Genomic DNA, 18242 nt, shown 5'->3' with positions numbered 1-18242 from the left:
TTGCCCTCTAAGACAAATTTTATTCATACTTGAAATAAATACAAGCATCACAGGCATTTCTTGATTACTGCTTACATATATTTAACCTGCTTCTTGAATTCAGTGGAGAAAAATCTTCATGATAAAAGCAAAGTGAAAGAAAAATGTCCAGAATATAACACTCAATTAAAACTTCAGGAGGTAGCACTAGGTCTTTCCCAGCCTGTGCAGAGCTAACAGGAGTGTTCTCTCTCCTGCATACACACTGTATGTTTCCACAGAACTTGGTAATGACAGAAAATGTCTGGGCTGGTTAGTGTAGAGGGACTCTTTCACCCAAAAGATCAAGAGGAGGAGCAGGATGGGAGTCTACAAGTAACAAATGTAGTGGGAGCTTCCTTGGGGGAGCAAGGATTCTGAACAGTCTCGGCATCACAATCTGAAGCTTACTAAGGAAGAGTATTAACAAGTCAGATGTCTCCTTCAGACCCATTTCACTGTCCTTCGAACCAGTAAATGAAAGCTGGAAAAGAGAAGACTGCTTCATCAGTGGAGATCAAAAGCAGTCTCTGACTAGTAGCCAGACAAAATTTGGGATCATGTGGGTCACTCAGTTAAAACTTGTGATGTAGTCAATACCTTTGATGGGATTCTGTTTATTTTAAGAACATACAAAGTCTGCTTTATTGAGCACAGGGGGAACAAGACACACTTCTCTTGCTTCCCAGCCTGAGCTTTGTTTCTGCTCGTCCTGTCTCCTGCACACATGTACCTCCATGCCTTTTCATACAGATGAAAAGCGTTGCTTTCATCTGTATGAATACAGGGAAAAGATACGAGCAGGCTCTCTCCTCAGACTGTGTGAGCAGACTCATTGTCAGTGCAGCATGCAGGCAGCTGAACCACCTCCACCCTGTGCTTACTTACTGTTGTACACATACCAGCCACTGCCCAACAGCTGTATTCTGAAGGGAGGTATGATCCACAATCTTGCATCTGCATTTTAGATGAAAATTGAATTAAAGTGTACCCAAGCAAGGTTCAGTAATAAACACCAGTTTGAAGGACCTCAACTTTTATTACACTCTGGGCAAAGGATGTTTGACTTATACACCGCCCAGGCACCCTAAATAACCCAGAACCAAAAGAACCAAATGAAATCATAATTTTTTTGATACCAGAGGAAAAACTTGTATCTTCAACTAGAAGTAAATGTACCCTGGTGTTCTTTTCAATGACATCCTGATTTGTTGAGAAATCCCCTGTTCCCCCTCTCCCCAGCCCCCCCCCCCCCCCCATTTTAGCTCTTTGCAGTTTCTGTCTTATTTGGGGGGGTGTTAAGGTAATGCAGCTGACTCAGGCTGGCAACTGAATAAGGGTATAGTAAGCAATAACAACAACAACCTAAATAATAAGTCAATACTATCATAAAACAATGATAAAAGAATTAATGCTGGAATGTTAGTACCTCTTACATCTCAAAGTTCAAATCACCCCATCTCTACCACAGCATAAATCTTACAGTTTACGTATAAAAGTTTTTTGTTAAAAAAAGGTAGTTTTACCTTAAATTCTTTGCCATAGAGGCAAACTCCCCTTTTTTCCTTTTCCTCCCCAATTTCTACAATATCTTTGAACCTTTGCAAGCTGTCATATTTATTTAATTCTCCAGATTAAATAAACTCATCATCTTTTAAAAAATAAAAAAATGTAACTTAAAGAACATTTAGATGATTCAATAAAAAGACTACAAAGAAGTCTTAGTAAATTTATCAATTAATAGCCAAGCCTGGAAGTCCATCCATGCTTTCTGCTCTGTCAGCTAAGCGATTTCTTTCTTCCTAACAGTGTTTTTGTAAGAGCAGCATGGTAAGCAGCACTTGCTATAAAATATTGATTAGCCGAGCCATTAGTTAGAACTCAAGAGACAGCTGTGTCATAGTGAACCCAAACCAATTATTGCTATTGTTTTTTTTCAATATGCTATAGATTTTTTCAATTTTTTATGGATTTTTTTTTTTTTCGTAGAATCATGGAATGGTTTGGGTTGGAAAGGACCTCAAAGATCATTTAGTTCCAACCCCCCTGCCATGGTCAGGGACACGTTCCACTTGACGAGGTTGCTCCAAGCACTCTCCAGCCTGGCCTTGAACACTGCCAGGGATGTGGCAGTCACAAGTTCTCTGGGCAACCTGTGCCAGTGCCTCACCACCCTCACAGGGAAGAACTTCTTCCTAATATCTAATCTGAATCTCCCATCTGTCAGTTTAAAGCCATTCTTCTTTGTCCCGCCACTACAGATCCTTGTAAAAAGTCCCTCTGCAGATTTCTTCTTGGCCCCTTTAGGCACTGGAAGCTGCTCTAAGGTTTCCCCAAGCTCTCTCAGCCTGTCTCCAGAGCAGAGCTGCTCCAGCCCTCTGAGCGTCTTTGTGGCTTCTTCTGGACTTGCTCCAGCAGGTCCATGTCCTCCTTATGTTTGGGGCCACCAGAGTATGTCAGGAAACACAAAGTTCTCCAAATCATCATAATAAAGCCACATTTTACAGCATGGTTACTGCACAATGAGGAATATCTTTACAAAGGAAATGGGGAAAAATGCACATTTCAGTTCCAGTATCTGTGTGACCACGTGTTTTCTATTACTGTCTGAGAAGAGTGCGTTTTACTAAAAGGTGTTGGCTTCTGAGGGTAAGGGGCTCACTGCCGGGTAAAAAGCACTGCTGAAGGACGGGTGGCTGGCAAGCGGCCAGTCGGGAAAGGCTCACCCGGAAAACAGCAAATGGGATTGAAGGAAGCAGGAGCTGCAGCAGGAAGAAACCAGACAAGCATCAGAGCAGGGGCTGAGAGGGTCAGGATGAGGAGAAGATGGGGGGATCGAGGGTTTGGATGTTAACATCACCTGTGAGCAGGGGTAAGAAGTGGAGAGCTGGGAAGAGGGTGGGAAAAAGCTGAAGCAAGCGCAAGGAGAAACCCTGTGAAGGAGGGAGAGATACGGGCCATCTGGTAGGAAGAGATAATGAAATTGAGGGAGCGGTGCAGGCGAGATAGCGTCAGTTATAAACAAGCTAAGAAAGAGGAGAGGAGAAAAATAACTCAGCAAGTTTCCAGCAGGCTACGGGGGTGCGGAAAGGTTGAATTGTTTGCTAAAGTGCATGTTGTTTGCGCATGGCAAATGTCAGCCCTGCCAACGGCGGCGGCTCCCCGGCCCCCCCTGAACAAACACGGCCCTGAGGCGGTTGGGGACCCGCCTGGGGTGACCCATCCTGAGGGTAGAGAGGGCGGCCCTGGGGAGAGGGACGGACCCTGCGGGACCCGCCCGGCCCCAGCCCTCCGGTTCCGCCGCACCGTCCCGTCACTGTCAGCCCTTCCCTGCCCGCGGCGAGGGAGCGTCGCTGCCCCACGGAGGAGTAACTCACTCACACTCACACACACCCACCCACCCACCCGCTGCGGCGACCGGGGTGCGCCAGGGGGGCTGCGGGGACCGGCCCCCGCCCGCGCCCCTCAGGCCGGGAAGAGGGAAGGCAGAGAAAGAGAGAGTGAGGGGGGATTGATTGTGTGTGCGTGTGTGTGTGTGCGTGTGTGTGTGTGTGTGTGTGTGTGTGTGTGTGTGTGTGTGTGTGTGTGTGTGTGTGTGTGTGTGTGTGTGTGTGTGTGTGTGTGCGTGTGTGTGTGTGCGTGTGTGTGTGCGCGCGCGCGCTCCCGCCGCGGCGCCGTGCCCCATTGGCCGGCGGGGGCGCGCGCCTGTAGCCCCCCGTGAGAAAGATGGTGGCGGCCCGCGCCTGAGCACGTCCCCGTCCTTCGCCTCTCTCGGCGGCGCGCAGCGGGCGGGCCGGCCCCCGGCAGGGCACGGAGCTCCCCGCGGCGGCGCGGCACCACCCGCCGGGACGGGTGACAGGGCAGCCCTGAGGCAGGCCAGGAGAAGGCGGCTGCGGAACCCCTCGCCGGCGGCTGAGGGGCGCCGCAGGGGCTCTCGCTCTCTCGCCCGGGCGCTGCCCTCGGCGGCAGGAAAGCGTGGGGCAGCTGCGGGCCCCAGGCCCCGTTGGAGGGGAGGGCCGCGGGGGCGCGGTCGTCGGTGCCGTCCCGGCAGGGCGGGTGCGGGAGGGAGGCGGCGCGGCTGGAGCCAGCCCCTTGGCGGCGGTCGTGAGGGGAGCGCTGCCCGGCGGGCGCGGGAGGAAGCCGCGGCCAGCTGCAGCCGACATGGAGGAGCGGTCCCCTCCCGGCCGGGGCCCGGCGTCCTCCCCGCGGGACTGAGCTCCTCGGAGGGGCTGCGGGAGCGGGGCCAGCGGCGGGCGGCAGCCCCAGCCTGGCCGGCAGCGGCGTGCGAGGCGGGGGGACTATGTGGGGCTGCCCGCGCCCTAGCGCGCTGTGTGCCGAGCCCGGCGAGCGGCGGAACGCCGCGGCGCTGCCCGGCCGCCCCTCCGCGCAGGCGGCGGTGCCGGCGGGAGGAGACTAGAGGCAGCTCTCCGAGGAGCCCGGTGGCTTCTCCAGCGCGAGAGACCCAACTCCTGAGCGGGCTCTTCAGGAGGAATTGACAACATGGCTTCCCCACCGCACCAGCAGCTGCTGCATCACCACAGCACCGAGGTGAGCTGCGACTCCAGCGGGGACAGCAACAGCGTGACTGTGAAAATCAACCCCAAGCAGCACCAGGGCTGCTCCTCTTCCAAGCACTGCAAGTACAGCATCTCCTCCAGCTGCAGCTCCGGGGAGTCGGGGGCCACCCGCCGCGCCGGTGGAGGTGGCGGCAGTGTACCCGGCCTTCGCCGGCAGAAGAAGCTGCCTCAGCTCTTCGAGAGGGCCTCTTCCAAGTGGTGGAACCCCAAGTTCGACTCCAACAACCTGGAGGAGGCTTGCATGGAGAGATGCTTCCCACAGACCCAGCGGAGGTTTCGCTATGCCCTTTTCTACATCGGTGTGGCCTGCATACTCTGGGGCATTTACTTTGGCGTACACATGAGAGAGAAACAGATTGTTTTCATGGTGCCGGCTCTGTGCTTCCTCTTGGTATGTGTAGGCTTTTTTGCATTCACTTTCACCAAGACTTACGCCCGCCATTATGTATGGACTTCGCTGATACTCACCCTCCTGGTTTTTGCTTTGACCCTCGCTCCGCAGTTCCAGGCTCTGAAACCTATCTCAGGAAGTGGTGACATGTCCAATCAGACTCCCCCGGCAGATCCCACAGACACTTGTCTTTCTCAAGTAGGCAGTTTTTCTATGTGTATTGAAGTGCTCTTGTTGCTTTACACAGTGATGCACTTACCCTTGTATTTAAGCTTGTTTCTGGGACTGTCGTACTCGGTCCTCTTCGAGACCTTTGGTTATCATTTCCGTGATGAGAACTGTTTTGCACCTCCCGGGGCTGGTGCTGTTTACTTGGAGCTGTTGAGTAAAGCCTTCCTGCACATCTGCATCCATGCCATTGGTATCCATTTATTTATAATGTCTGAAGTCAGATCGAGAAGCACATTCCTGAAAGTGGGGCAGTCCATCATGCATGGAAAAGACTTAGAAGTGGAAAAAGCCCTGAAAGAGAGGATGATTCATTCTGTTATGCCAAGAATAATAGCCGATGACTTAATGAAGCAGGGGGATGATGAAAGTGAGAACTCCATCAAACGTCATTCCACCTCAAGCCCCAAAAACAGGAAGAAGAAGCCTTCCATACAGAAAACCCCCATCATATTCCGTCCTTTTAAGATGCAGCAGATAGAGCAGGTGAGCATTTTGTTTGCAGATATTGTTGGCTTCACGAAAATGAGTGCCAATAAATCTGCCCATGCTCTGGTGGGGCTCCTGAATGACCTCTTTGGACGTTTTGATCGTCTGTGTGAGGACACTAAATGTGAGAAGATAAGCACTTTGGGAGACTGTTACTACTGTGTAGCTGGCTGCCCAGAGCCCCGGGCAGATCATGCTTACTGCTGCATCGAGATGGGCTTAGGAATGATTAAAGCCATTGAGCAGTTTTGCCAAGAGAAGAAAGAAATGGTGAACATGCGTGTTGGTGTTCATACCGGAACAGTTCTGTGTGGCATTTTGGGAATGAGGAGATTCAAGTTTGATGTGTGGTCCAATGATGTCAATTTGGCCAATCTGATGGAGCAGCTCGGGGTGGCTGGAAAAGTCCATATTTCGGAAGCTACTGCGAAGTACTTGGATGATCGTTATGAAATGGAGGATGGAAAGGTGATTGAGCGAGTTGGTCAGAGCGTGGTAGCTGACCAGTTAAAAGGTACCTGCTTTTATTTTATGTTCAGTCTTTTTATTTCATTTTATGAGAGATTATATTTTCCCTAGCACTTGATCTATGCTTGCCGACTTGCAAATTGAACGTGTTTCATTTTTAACTCCATGTGCTGGTGATCACAAACACCATGGGAGTTATGGAATAAAAGATGCCACAGAGATAAGCATGAAAGATCTTCTGGGGTACTCAAAATCCACTTAGACTTTAAAGCTCCTTACCGATCCTTGTGAGAGTATCGTCTCATAGGGAGGAGAAGGTTAATGTGTTTGCTGTCTGCACGAGGTTTTTGTTTCACTGTTGTGTGTCATCCTTTAATTCGGTAAGTAAACTTGTTAATTGGCTTCATGTGCCATACATAGAGCATATGTGTTTTGCAAAATTATGTGTATCTGTGAAAAGTTCTTTTTGGCATTGGGAGAGTTGGGACTGTGAAGGCATTTGGGAAATATGACAGCTGGATTCACAGAAAGAAATGAGCACTGTAGATTTGGCAGTTTGATACAGCAAGTTGTTACAGTTCGAAGTTGGGCTGGAAAAAGTTACTCAGGTGGCTCAGTGAGCTGGCAGAGGCTCTCATTGCAGCTCGAAGGACTTAGGGATGAAACTACAAATTTGCCTTTTGGAAGAGAAAATGGGGGATCCTTTGGTTCCCCTCATGGCTTGTGTACTGGTCTGATTTTCATTTTTCTGTGGAGTGTTCATTCTGAAATGAAACCCTTGACTGCTTTCTAACAGCTCTGAGAAGCGCGCGCAGGAGGATTGTTCATGCTGAGGGTTTAATTGTCTCTTTAGTAAAAGCTGTGTCTCTTCTGTGCTGTGCCTTTGTCTGGCGGAGCTATGGTTCTCTGCAGTGCCTGTAGCCCAGGGTGGGGAGCAGCCAAATCAAAATGGGAATGAAATGTGTCACAAAACCATTTATAAATGTGCCCCTTATTTATAAAGTAATCCTGCAAAACAGAGTTGGAAGAAACTGAAGGAGTCATAGGACGGTGCTTTGGTGGGGGGGAAGGAGGTGTTTGTTGCAACAAATACAAAACGAGGCCAGGATGGTTGTAGAAAGGTCAGTGAGTAAGGACGGAGGGGGGAGTATTGCAAAACAGTGTGGAAGCAGCAGTGGCAAGCGGCTCGCCTGTGGCAGGCGACTCGCCTGTGGCAGGTGCTTATTCTGATATGACACAAATACTTATTTTTGGTGAGCTGGCTGTCTGCATGCGTATGGCAGTGGGGCTGAAATGAGAGGCTCATGGGGAGGAAAAAATATCGATAGTGACATTGGTGGCTGGAAGGCATAGGACTGAAGCAGACGTGTGTCCCTGGGCTTTGGCTTTCTGTTGAGCTTCTAAAACTACAAATTCAGTTAATTTTTTTGAAAATTGTTGTCACTCATGTATTACAGTGTGCTTTTAAGAAAAAAGGATCAGATGTAATCTCTCCTTTACCCTAAGCTGAGTCTTGCTGTTCTGGTGAAAATAAATGCAATAGGTTGTAGAGAAACAACCCTGGGATATTTCCCTCTTCCACCTACCTTTACAGTCAGCTGCAGCATGAAGGCTGTGTTGTAGCAGCACATCAAATTAAGTATTTTTGCTAAATTTATAACTGCACTCAATTAGTCACAAAACAACATGAACTTCTTTGTGGAGACTGATGATACTGCTCTTAAATATTTTATTTGTTTATATTTTCTAGGGGATCACAGGAGCACTGTGTAGAGCAATCCTGTCCCATGCCAAGAGTGGTTTTTTTTTCCATGGTCTTTCTGAGACTTTTGTTCTGTCCTTGTTCGTATTTATTGTGAAAGAGCATAGTTTGCCATCTCTCATCAGTACAGGGGTTTGGGTTTTGCAGCTTTGAATACCTTTCACAGGTCTGGCTTTAGCCAGGGCACTACAGACAACAAACTGAAACACCATCTAAATAAGATGAAGTATGTTGGGCTGACCTTTTAATGCTCTCTTTTTACCCTGAAACCTAGCTATGAAAGCAACCGGAGCATGTGGTAAGAGTTTAACGAGGAACATGGGTTGGGTTGTTTTTTTTTCACTCTTTCCTTTCTGTCTTTTGTTGTGGAGCTGTAATTAGCTTCCATTTCTTATCAATGTCTTAATATAGTTACAGAAATCAGCATCTGTGTGGGCTTGTAAACCAAGCAGAGCTCTGCTGTGACAGCCTCTTATCTGTGCCACATGTAGTCCCTTTCCCTCCCATGTCCAGACCCTCAGGGTCACATGGTGGGTGCTGCAGGGTTGCCCATTTTTTCCTGTTTCCTCAGTGCTTTGTTCCACAGTCAAATTCCTTGGATGATAGATAAACAGCATCAGGGAAGGAAAGAAAAAGAAGGCACTGGTAAAAGCAATCTAACAGCATTGCCACAGGCTGGCATCTAGAACCTGCTGCAGGGGAGGGTTTTGTTAAGGAGCAGCTCTGAGATTTAATAGAGTAAACTGAGATTTAATTGATTAATTGTCCTCTGACAAGCACCTGCTCAGGTTTGTGAAGGGAGGTGCTGTTAGGAAGCTTTACTTGCCTGTTTTCCCTGAGAATTCATTGATAGTAGTGATAGAGAAGAGGAAGTTTGTTGTGGTTTTTTAATTATGTCATACATCGTACTCTTTTCAAATATGAAAGTGCTGTGGAGATAACAGACACGAGCTTTGTTTCCCTACTGGTACTTCACTTCTAAGCTTCTTTTCAACCTTTGGTATTTTAATGATATCCTATTTTTTATGTTGTATGCCTAGTATATTATCTCTTAATTGGCTGAGCTGCCAGGGTAGCTGTAGCTGTCTTCTGAGGCTAAGGCACCGTGATCAAGTAAACTCTTTATAGAGGAGAATCGGAGGTGCTGAGCACTTGGTGCCCATATTATGCACATTTCAGGGTTTTTACCCAAGGCTACTTCTGGACTGGGTCTTTGAACAAAAGTACCCCCATTGTTGGAGCACATCAGGCATCCTCCTGGACCAAGTCTTTTGGCTCAGCTCACCCAGAAGGAATCCAGGCACAGCTCTACAGTGCGCACCAAAGCAGGGTGCATTGGAGTGAATTGGGCAAATGGCTTCAGAACAGTGCTCGCTGTTCCATCTGACATACTAATGTAGAGGTCCCCTGAGTTGTCTTAGTACTGCTCTCCTTGGTTTTTGGAATAGATGAGGCAAAACTAAGTTTGCCTCTCACTGTGCTGTTTTGTGGTTTACTGAAATCTTAGGATTTCTTCCTTTGCTTCCTCCTTTGCTTCCTTGGGTCCTTATTGCATGAAGTGAGGCCCTGGTATGTCCCCTTCTGTTTCTGTCTTTTGAACTATGTAGATGGTGTCTAAAACAAACTGACAAAGAGAGCAAGCCTGTGATGACCCTACAGTGGTTTTGCCTGTTTTAAAATTGCTTAGGCCATCTCTTTTCACAGCACTTAATCCCCTTGCATGTGAGGGGAGCGCAGGAGAGCGAAGTTGTTTGATATCTGCAGACAACCCTAGAGAGCAATTCAGTTTTATCTTTCATAATACTTTTGCAACAGAATTCTTTTTCTGTTTTCTTGTTGAGCTTCTTAGCAAGTAAATTTATTAAAGACTATGAGATGCTGAGAGTCACAGAATACACTATATATAATACGTTAACATATCCCTTCTGATCTCTGGAGTCTGAGATCTCAGGATATAAAAAGTTCTGCTTATGGAAATACTTCTGTTTTGCTGTGTTCTTTTGGGTTGTTTGCATTTCTCTTTCTTGTCACTTAGGAGGTCACGATATTGCTATTTGTCAGCCAGTAACAATTCCAGAAATACCAGGGTCACCAGCATCTTTTTTTTTTTGAGTGCTCAAAGTACATAAGCCTGTTGGGGCAAGAAGGCTTTGTCTGTGTTTATAGAGTATAGCACAGTGGAACCATGATTTCATTTGGGGCATTTGTATGTACGCTGGTGCTTAAGTAAGAGTCATTGTTATTAAAATTCCTGTTAAAGTAATTCCCAAACTTTCAGCAACAAGACGCCTCCTTGTTTGGTTTGCCTCAGGGAATTGCTTTATCACTGAATTTCTGTTTTAGGCCCTTGAAGATACAGACATGCTTTTCTCTCTGGTTTTGTTGTTTGTTTCATCGTGGAAGAAAGGTTCATGGCTCTTGTACCCTCTATCATGTGACTAATCCAAGTGGTCAATGGCTTCAGAGGCAAGGCCAGCTTTCATAGCCCTTACTGCATTGAAGTCCACCAGCTCATCTGGGGCAACCAGTGGCTGTTCCTCCTAAAGCCTATCAAAGATCTGCAGGGTACTGTGTTGTCTTTCACTATGCTCCATATTGTGTTAAATGTCTGCTTTACTTTTATTAAACTTCTTTTTTTTTTTTTTTAATCAAGCAAATCAAAGTCACCATTGGGCTCAATATTGAAACCTCTTAATGTAAGTTAGGGCTATTATTTCTCCATAAATAGCCTAACTCTATATGTGGTGGCAGACTGTAACCCATATGGTGGTCTTCCCTAGGCAGACCATGAGATACAGCTCCGCTCGGTGCCTTGATACCCTGCTGCTGCTTCAAGTTTGGGTTATTAGGGAATACAGTGTAGTGTTGCTGAAAGACAGAAGTCACAGGCAAGGTTATGAAGAGATAAGTCATTGATTTCAGCCAGTCAGAAGCAGACCACAATTACAGCCTGGTAGCAGTGAGGTCTTCCCTGCCTGTCCCATCTTTCTGTCTCTTACTAGACCTGTTCACAGAGGGCCTGTAGCTGTTGTGTGTTTCTGGAAGTTCACAGGTAGATGAAAGATAAGATGAAAGCTATCCTTAGCTTTTTGAGCCCAGCCTGCTGGGTGTAGTATAAATGTATAAGGCTTGTGCCAGCAGGATGGCTCTGCAGAGAGCTGTGCACAGATTCAGCTTTGCTCTGTGGCTTGGCTGAGATCAGCTTTAGTCTGTAACTAATGTGTGTTTTTGGGGCGAGTGCAGGAGGTTAGGGTGCTTGTGTCTTGCCAGCTGTTGTGAGGTTTTCCTATTCAACCTCTGGTTTCATCATGTTCAATAAATATAAATTTTAGATACATGCTTTTTATGTTTATTGAACTCATTTGTGACAGACATTGTAATTCTGGATTTCATGTGTTCTGATACTAATTTGAGGGTCAGGCAGCAGCTGATAGAACCAAGTAAGCATGTGTGTGTATTTCCACTTTCCCACAAAACGAAACTCCCAGTACTGAGAGACAGAAGATGTTAGTGACTAGTCAGTTTATCTATCTTACATAATCCAACCTCTTAACACTGTTACTGAGGTGTAGTGGGTCATGATCTTATTTTCAAGTGTGAGCCTGAAAATAAAATACCATCCACAGGTTGACTTCACTCCTGTTTTCAAAAAATGAAAAATACTCAGTGACAGATAAAGAATTATAATTAGAGGTAATTTGCATGAAGATGTATTGCCAGAAAGAAGTAAATTCAACATTGATTTAACATCTTGATGTGATCTGTAATTTCACCATGTAATAGCAAAAAGAAAAGGAGGTAAATAGTGACTGTAGTCGCTCAACCTGGTTCTTGTCAAGTCATCACATGGTGAAGATGTTTCATAGCTATAAACAAAAGAAAGAACTTTGTAGGGAAACCTAATGATTATTGAGCTTTCTAAATATTTTACATGATGTGATGACATGTTTTTTCCTGAAAGTAAACCTATGTACTTGTGTGTTAGTGCTGATCAGCTTTACTGCGAGATAGGTTCTGTGACCTCTGCAGGAAGTCCAGAGGTTCTCCAAATTTTGAGGAAGATTTATTGCGTTGCTCTTGGTTTTATTTGTGCAAGACCAAGTAGAAAAATATCTCAATTAAAAAGTATTCACACCTAAGCTGTTTTTATTATTTAAGGAAAACTTGGATATTGGGTTTTGAGGCTTTGAATTTCAATCATGTACTTCAGGGCTAATTTGACAGCACACAGTGAAAAATAATTTAGAAGCATAGTTAGTATCTGTGGGAGATTCTCCACTTTGGACAGGATGGAGACTGACAATGTTCTTTGTTTAGCAGTGTGGGCTCCAGTTTCAATTTATTGTGTGCCCTGACACTAATTAACAAATAAATCAAGGCAGCACTGACAGTCTGGTTGTAAAGTGTTGCAGCTCTGTTTAAGCCCTGTGTAAGCACTGTAAAGTGAAGTCACAATTTCTGTAGACCTCAACACATTTACATCCTGCATGAGTTGAAGCGAGCATAGCAGTAGTGGAGCTTTATTCTGGAACATAGGACAGATGAGTATGGAAATCTGAGGTCCGATGGTACTGGAGGGACACCATGGCTTCTGCTGCATTCTGTGATCATCATCTGCAGAGTCTTTCATTTATGTTTCTCTCTTTGGCTACCCAAAATAGAGGCGCTGCAATGTAAACAGGTACACTACAACTAACAAATCTGGGTGCTCTTCTTCCTTCTGCGCATTTACATCAGTAAATCTTCAGAGATAGGTGAGAGACTATTTAAATGCAAAAGAACTTCTTAAAATGAAAGCCTTTACATGGTGGCTTTTTGGGAAAAAAGATTGAAAAGACAAAACAAAGGCAAAGACACATAATTTACATCCATCTTCTGTCAGGAGGAGGATGCATGATTTGAATGGGTTGTTTAACACTCTTTTTGCAGTTATTTCACAATATGTACTTTTCCTTCTGGCAGGCAGAGGATATAAGAATTTACATACACCACTTTTAAACAAAGTACAATTTTATTTGTTTTCAAGTTGCTGTAGGTTGTCCTGGAATATTACTAAAATTAATCAATAAAATTATTTTCTATTGTCTTCAGTTTGTGTGCAAGCAATCTCTCTCTTGATCCTGAATCAGAAGCTCTCTCCATCCATCCTGGCTCTGTAAGGGGAGACTGCCATTCCTTTCTGTTACAGCTGACACTTGAAAATTCTCTGCTATTTTTAGACTATTTTCAATCTCATTTCTGTCCTTTGAAAAGAAGGGGGAAAAAGAATCCTAGCCTTTAAATTTTTAACTTCTAGTGGGAGTTGCTATTGCAAAGAAGCCTGCTAGTCAATGTAGTCTCATTAACACATTTTAACAGGTTCTGTTATATAAGTTTGCATTATTGTGATGGCTGTTCCATAGGTTTGTAGGAGATTGTTGGAGCTCCATTTGAAGCAAAGCCATGCAGGTCTTGAAAGCCTAGTGGTTTGCTCCCAAGTAATAATTTGAAATTGAAAATACAAAGTGGCAGTTGGAAAAGAAGGATGGAGTGGAGATTGTGCCACAGTGTTACAGCTTCTTTACCTGAATGTCCTGTTTGGGCACTGGTACTGTCAGATGTGGCTGGTTTGTCTTAGCTTGCTAGGCATATGTCGGCAGTGGATTGTACCAGAAATCTGCACTGCCCTTCCAAGCCAAAGTCTTCTCATCAAATGAATATTCTCTCATTATTTTTCTCCAGATGTTCTAACCAATGAATATATGATCTACACTAGATATATGGCTTTAGGGGTAGATATTTTTCATGATTCTGAAGTTACTTTGTGAAGGAACAAAATGTTTTGGATACATTTCTGTAGCTAGCATCCCTTGAACTCAAAATACCCCTTAGGATTGCCTGAAAACTTTTTAGGCTTGTAGTTGCTACAGTAACTTAATGTGGGAATTCTTAGCAAAACATATAAATAACGATTATAATGCAAGTGTTTACTTCACTATGATATTCCTTGTGTTGCACTTCTAAAGCTCTTGTTTTCAAGGTAAATTTAGAAATCATGCTATTGTTTATAAATTTATAAATCAAGTTATGGTGTCATAAAACAGCATTACTCACAATCTCCAAAATTGGCACAGGGCAGAGGAACTGGTGGAGTAAAGTCCCTAGTTGCTACTGGGACCTTTCCTTCTGCCTGCTGCTTACCATGTGCAGAAACATGCAAAATGTCTTTTGCTGTCCATATCACATCTTGATTATCTGTTAGTGAAATTTGCTTCCTTTTGCATTTGTTTTCCTTCAGCTGTCAGCTGAAGTTCACTCAAATCCACTTGTGTGGATGTCATCATGGGCTGGAAGTCCAGGAGTTCCTGTCAGCCACGTGATTCCTTAAACCAGGGGCCCTGCCATTGCAAGGGGAGGAGAAAGGCCACGTGGAAAGAGATGAAAAGTATCCAAATCCAGCTGTCTATAAGTGTATAAGGAGTTAGTTTCCTTCCAGTCTTGTTAATTCAGAGGTCTTAGTCGAAAGTTTCCTATTTACTCTTTAAAACAGAGGGAGGAGGAGAAAGTGGAAAGCAGAGCTAATTGATGAGCAATACCAATGCTATTAACAACTATTTGTATGATAATGATAGTTTGGTTGACTGGGCTTAACTGCACAATAAAGAAAAAAATGGAAAAAAAAACAACCCCCCAAGTCTATAAATGAAATAAAATTCATGGTTCATGCTATGAAATATCATTCCAGCCTACAGGAAAGGTAGTAAAACTTCTGCTTCTGATATTAAATGCTTAGTTCTTTACATTCATTAGATAAACAAGGATGTTTGGGTCAGAAATGGAATATTTTTATTTCTTAAATGTACAGTTTTGATGTTTGATGTAGATGCATCTGCTTAACACATAGAATAGAAGTTAATTTTTTTTTTTATTCTTTTCAGGGTATGCTATTTTCAAAAGACCTCCCTGGGAAGCTTTTGCATAGCTGTGCCCAGTAGTTCTTGGAATTAAATTCTTGCATTCTTTAACTCGTGTTTAATGGACATGTGAAGTCTGTCCTGTAAGGTACTAAGAGTCTTTAACCTCTGACCGACTTGGACAAGCGTACAGCAGATAAATCTGTTGGAAATACTCAGGGCCTGACAGAACCGGTGTTAAAGACAGGATATAGTGAGGAAATGTTCCTGTAAGGGCGTTATTTGCAAAGAGCCCAGGTACAACATTGGCTCCAAATTTCCTTTGTTTAGACAGCGTGATACTTGGTAAGAGCTGCTGGTGTTTCCAGGAGGTCAGCATTTGGGCGGCGCTAAGAGGAGAAATGGCTGCAGGCTTCCAAATGAACAATGAAGACTCTGAATGTCGCACGTGCCCATGGTGAAACTACACCAGCAGACAATCAGACTTTGATCCAAAGCTTTTGTAACCTCTCCCATCTATTTCTAGTTTTTAAAACTTGGTTGTTATTTGATAACAATATGTGGGAAATGAAAAGGACTTTACTTGTTTTGCTCTGACTCCCTGTTTGGGACTGACCTTGCTACTAAGATACGGGTTATGTAAGAGATTCATAAGTACATATAAGTTACTAATGAGACAACATAAATAATATTTAATGTTTTACTTGCTGCTTGGCAATGTGACATCAACTAGAAGCAGAGAGTGTTCTTAAAAATACCACGTGAGGATGAGAAAATTCATTATAAATTGTTTCGTAATCCCAATAAACCATTTAAGAGAAACACACACCCCATGCCTCACCTGAAGTTTTGGAATCCATAATGATCAGTACCTGAATTTTTCTGCTGAGGATGTTAAAATAACATGTACATCTTTGGTTATGAAACATTCCTGCTTCTGGAATTTGCTGTGGGTACAGAGCTAAACAAAAGGAGTGCTAGGCATCACAGAAGTCACGTTTTCTTGCCTGTGTCAGGTGTTTTAATTTGGTGTTATACAATAGTTTTCCACAAATAAGTCCAAAAAGTCTTAAGTACATAAAGCTTTTGAGTTATTTGCTTTTTTTACATACATATATATGTGTATATAGAGGATTTCAGTAAATGTGTCCTTAAGATGTTTCTCTTACGTGAAAATACTCCAAATTGTGTTTGTAGTCTGCTATTTCTTAATAATTGGATGCTTTAATTTAATCAATTTGGAAACTGTGTGCAATTCTTGTAGCGTGAATGACTAGATATTAATCAAATGGGTGGCATTCCTTAATAGAAGTTTTGCTGAGCTATCTATATTTAATAGGGAGCATTGTAAAAACTCCCTGTTGATAATAGAAGGTGGGAGCCGCACCTAGGAGAGGTTTTCAGTGTGCACTTGTCTTTGGCTGTGATTGCTTCAGTGTGGCAAGGATTTCCCCAGCACCACTTGTAGAAGACCAGCTCTGGAAAAGAAAGGTCATTGCTGCTGTAGTGGAGGTGTATTTGAATATGATCTGTGTGCTCATGGGAACTGAGCCTGAGACCTCTTGCTTTATCTGATGTAGGGGATGGGGAAAAAAGGAATTCTAGAATCACAGAGTACCAGGTTGGGAGGGATCTCAAGGATCATCTGGTCCAACTGTTCTAGGCATGACCTAGGCAGGGTGTCCCAGCACCTTGTCCAGCTGAATCTTAAAATAGTGTCCAGCACAGCAGAGTGTACCACTTCCCTGGGGAGATTATTCCAGTGGCTGATTGTTCTCATTTGGAAAAATTTTCCTCTCATGTCCAGTCAGACTCTCCCCAGGAGATTCTTGTGCCCATCACCCCTCATCTTTTCCATGTGACTCCCTGCAAAAAGGAGCTTCTGTCCTCTGTGTAGCCACCCTTCAAATACTGAAACACGGTGATCAGGTCTCCTCTGAAAAGGAGATAAAGGATAACATTTTTTTTTAACGTGCAAAGTCTACCAAGGGGAAGGTACTCAGCCCTGATGCAGCCCTCAGACACTGGTGTACTTTGTTGTTTACCCCTGATCAGAGAGACGGCTTGGTGATGACTGACTGCTTGCTGTTCAGGAGTTGGTAATGTCCATAATCGGGTATGAAAGCAAATCAGACCATACGGAAGAGATTTTTGCTCAGGCACAGTGTTTTCCAAGTGTTATAAAAAAGTGCGTGCATGATGTGGCTATATTTAAAATATGGTGCATCTGTTAAGCATTTAATTCTTTCCAAGATTTCAGGAGGTGACAAAGTTGGAAATTGTCTTAAAATTTAGATAAAGATTTTTTTCCAAGTTAGGATATTTGCCTGCTAGGCTTCTGCACTTACCAGTGCTTCTTGGAAGTGATGTATTTGATAAAGAAACTGCATTACTATCTATTTTGGGGCCTAGATTATGATTTGACTTGTATGAGCCTAATATGAGCCATGGACAAGTGTGCAGCTGATACAGTCATAAATTTGTGTGCTGGATTGTGCTGACAGTGTGTAATTTGTCTAACCCGTTTGGAGGAAAAGATTTGTTAATTCCTGCACTACTTAGTAAGTACAGGAGTTGCACCATGCCCCAGCAATGCTTGGTGCAGCTTTTTAAACACTAAATCCCTGTAATTCAAATATCCCTTTGTTAAAGTTCACAGTTATGGCTGTTTTATTTCAAAGAAAAGTGAGTTGGGTTTAATAGCAGAATTATCAGTTTATGGAAATAATGTGATTTTGTGTCTTTGTGTGTGTGTGTTAGATGTGACCTTTGGGACATCATGGTGACACAATAGTTTGTGTGGGAAAGACATAATAATTCAAGAGCTGCTTTTAATGTATGTTGGGTATGTCTATAGTTTATCTAAATATGACAAGTTTAAACATAGCAAATGACTTTCGCAAATACACATAAAGCAAAATGGTGCACTGGAAGACCTTGCTGCTGTATTTAAGTGATTCAGTGTAAAATGAACATAGAGTACAAGAGTTGCAGCTGTAAATGTAGACTTTGGGTGAGAAGGATGGCCTGGAGTGTTTATAAGGGGTTTTCTTGCCCTTTTCAGTGCATACGTAAAATTACAACTCCACTGCAATGACTGTTAGAAGATAAGGAAAATTAGCCAGTGAAGTATAGCTGATATTAGATGGTCATTGAAGGAGTTCATCCTTTGATGTTTATTGAACGAGGCACTTCTCAGACAAGAAGTGGTATTGAGTTAATTAAGAAGCTGCCTGCTACCTGGGCTGCTCAGTTAATGTGGAGCAAGGGGGGTGCACTCTCTCAGTGCAGGTAGAAAGCAGTGAGCCAGTACTGCTGGTAACTCCTTCCAGATGTGCTGTCCTGCTCCACGTGGCAGAGGGGAGCTGTGTGATGGAAGCAGGGAAAGAAGGGATGGCAGCTTCAGTTCAGTGGTG

At 44.1% G+C, this 18242-nt stretch overlaps 1 protein-coding gene across 3 annotated transcripts in view; it reads left to right on the top strand.

Annotated features, from left to right (window-relative positions):
• The first annotated feature begins 4305 nt into the window (after positions 1 to 4305).
• Positions 4306 to 18242, top strand: part of ADCY9 (adenylate cyclase 9) — an 85627-nt gene continuing 71690 nt past the window's right edge. Inside the window, exon 1 of one of the 3 annotated variants that reach the window (XM_057404482.1) lies at positions 4306 to 6217. In XM_057404482.1, the coding sequence (XP_057260465.1) occupies positions 4519 to 6217 (1699 nt within the window). In that variant the 5' untranslated portion in view covers positions 4306 to 4518. The remainder of the gene's footprint in view (positions 6218 to 18242) is intronic. The other 2 variants (XM_057404396.1, XM_057404318.1) reach the window with 2 other exon arrangements.

Source organism: Pezoporus wallicus, unplaced genomic scaffold (assembly GCF_028554395.1).
Source record: "Pezoporus wallicus isolate ANWC-B61680 ecotype Strahan unplaced genomic scaffold, APGP_CSIRO_Pwel_v1 contig_8000, whole genome shotgun sequence".
Taxonomy (NCBI): Eukaryota; Metazoa; Chordata; class Aves; order Psittaciformes; family Psittacidae; genus Pezoporus; species Pezoporus wallicus.
Note: the sequence above shows the minus strand (reverse complement) of the source record. Positions and strands in the feature narration are given on the sequence as shown.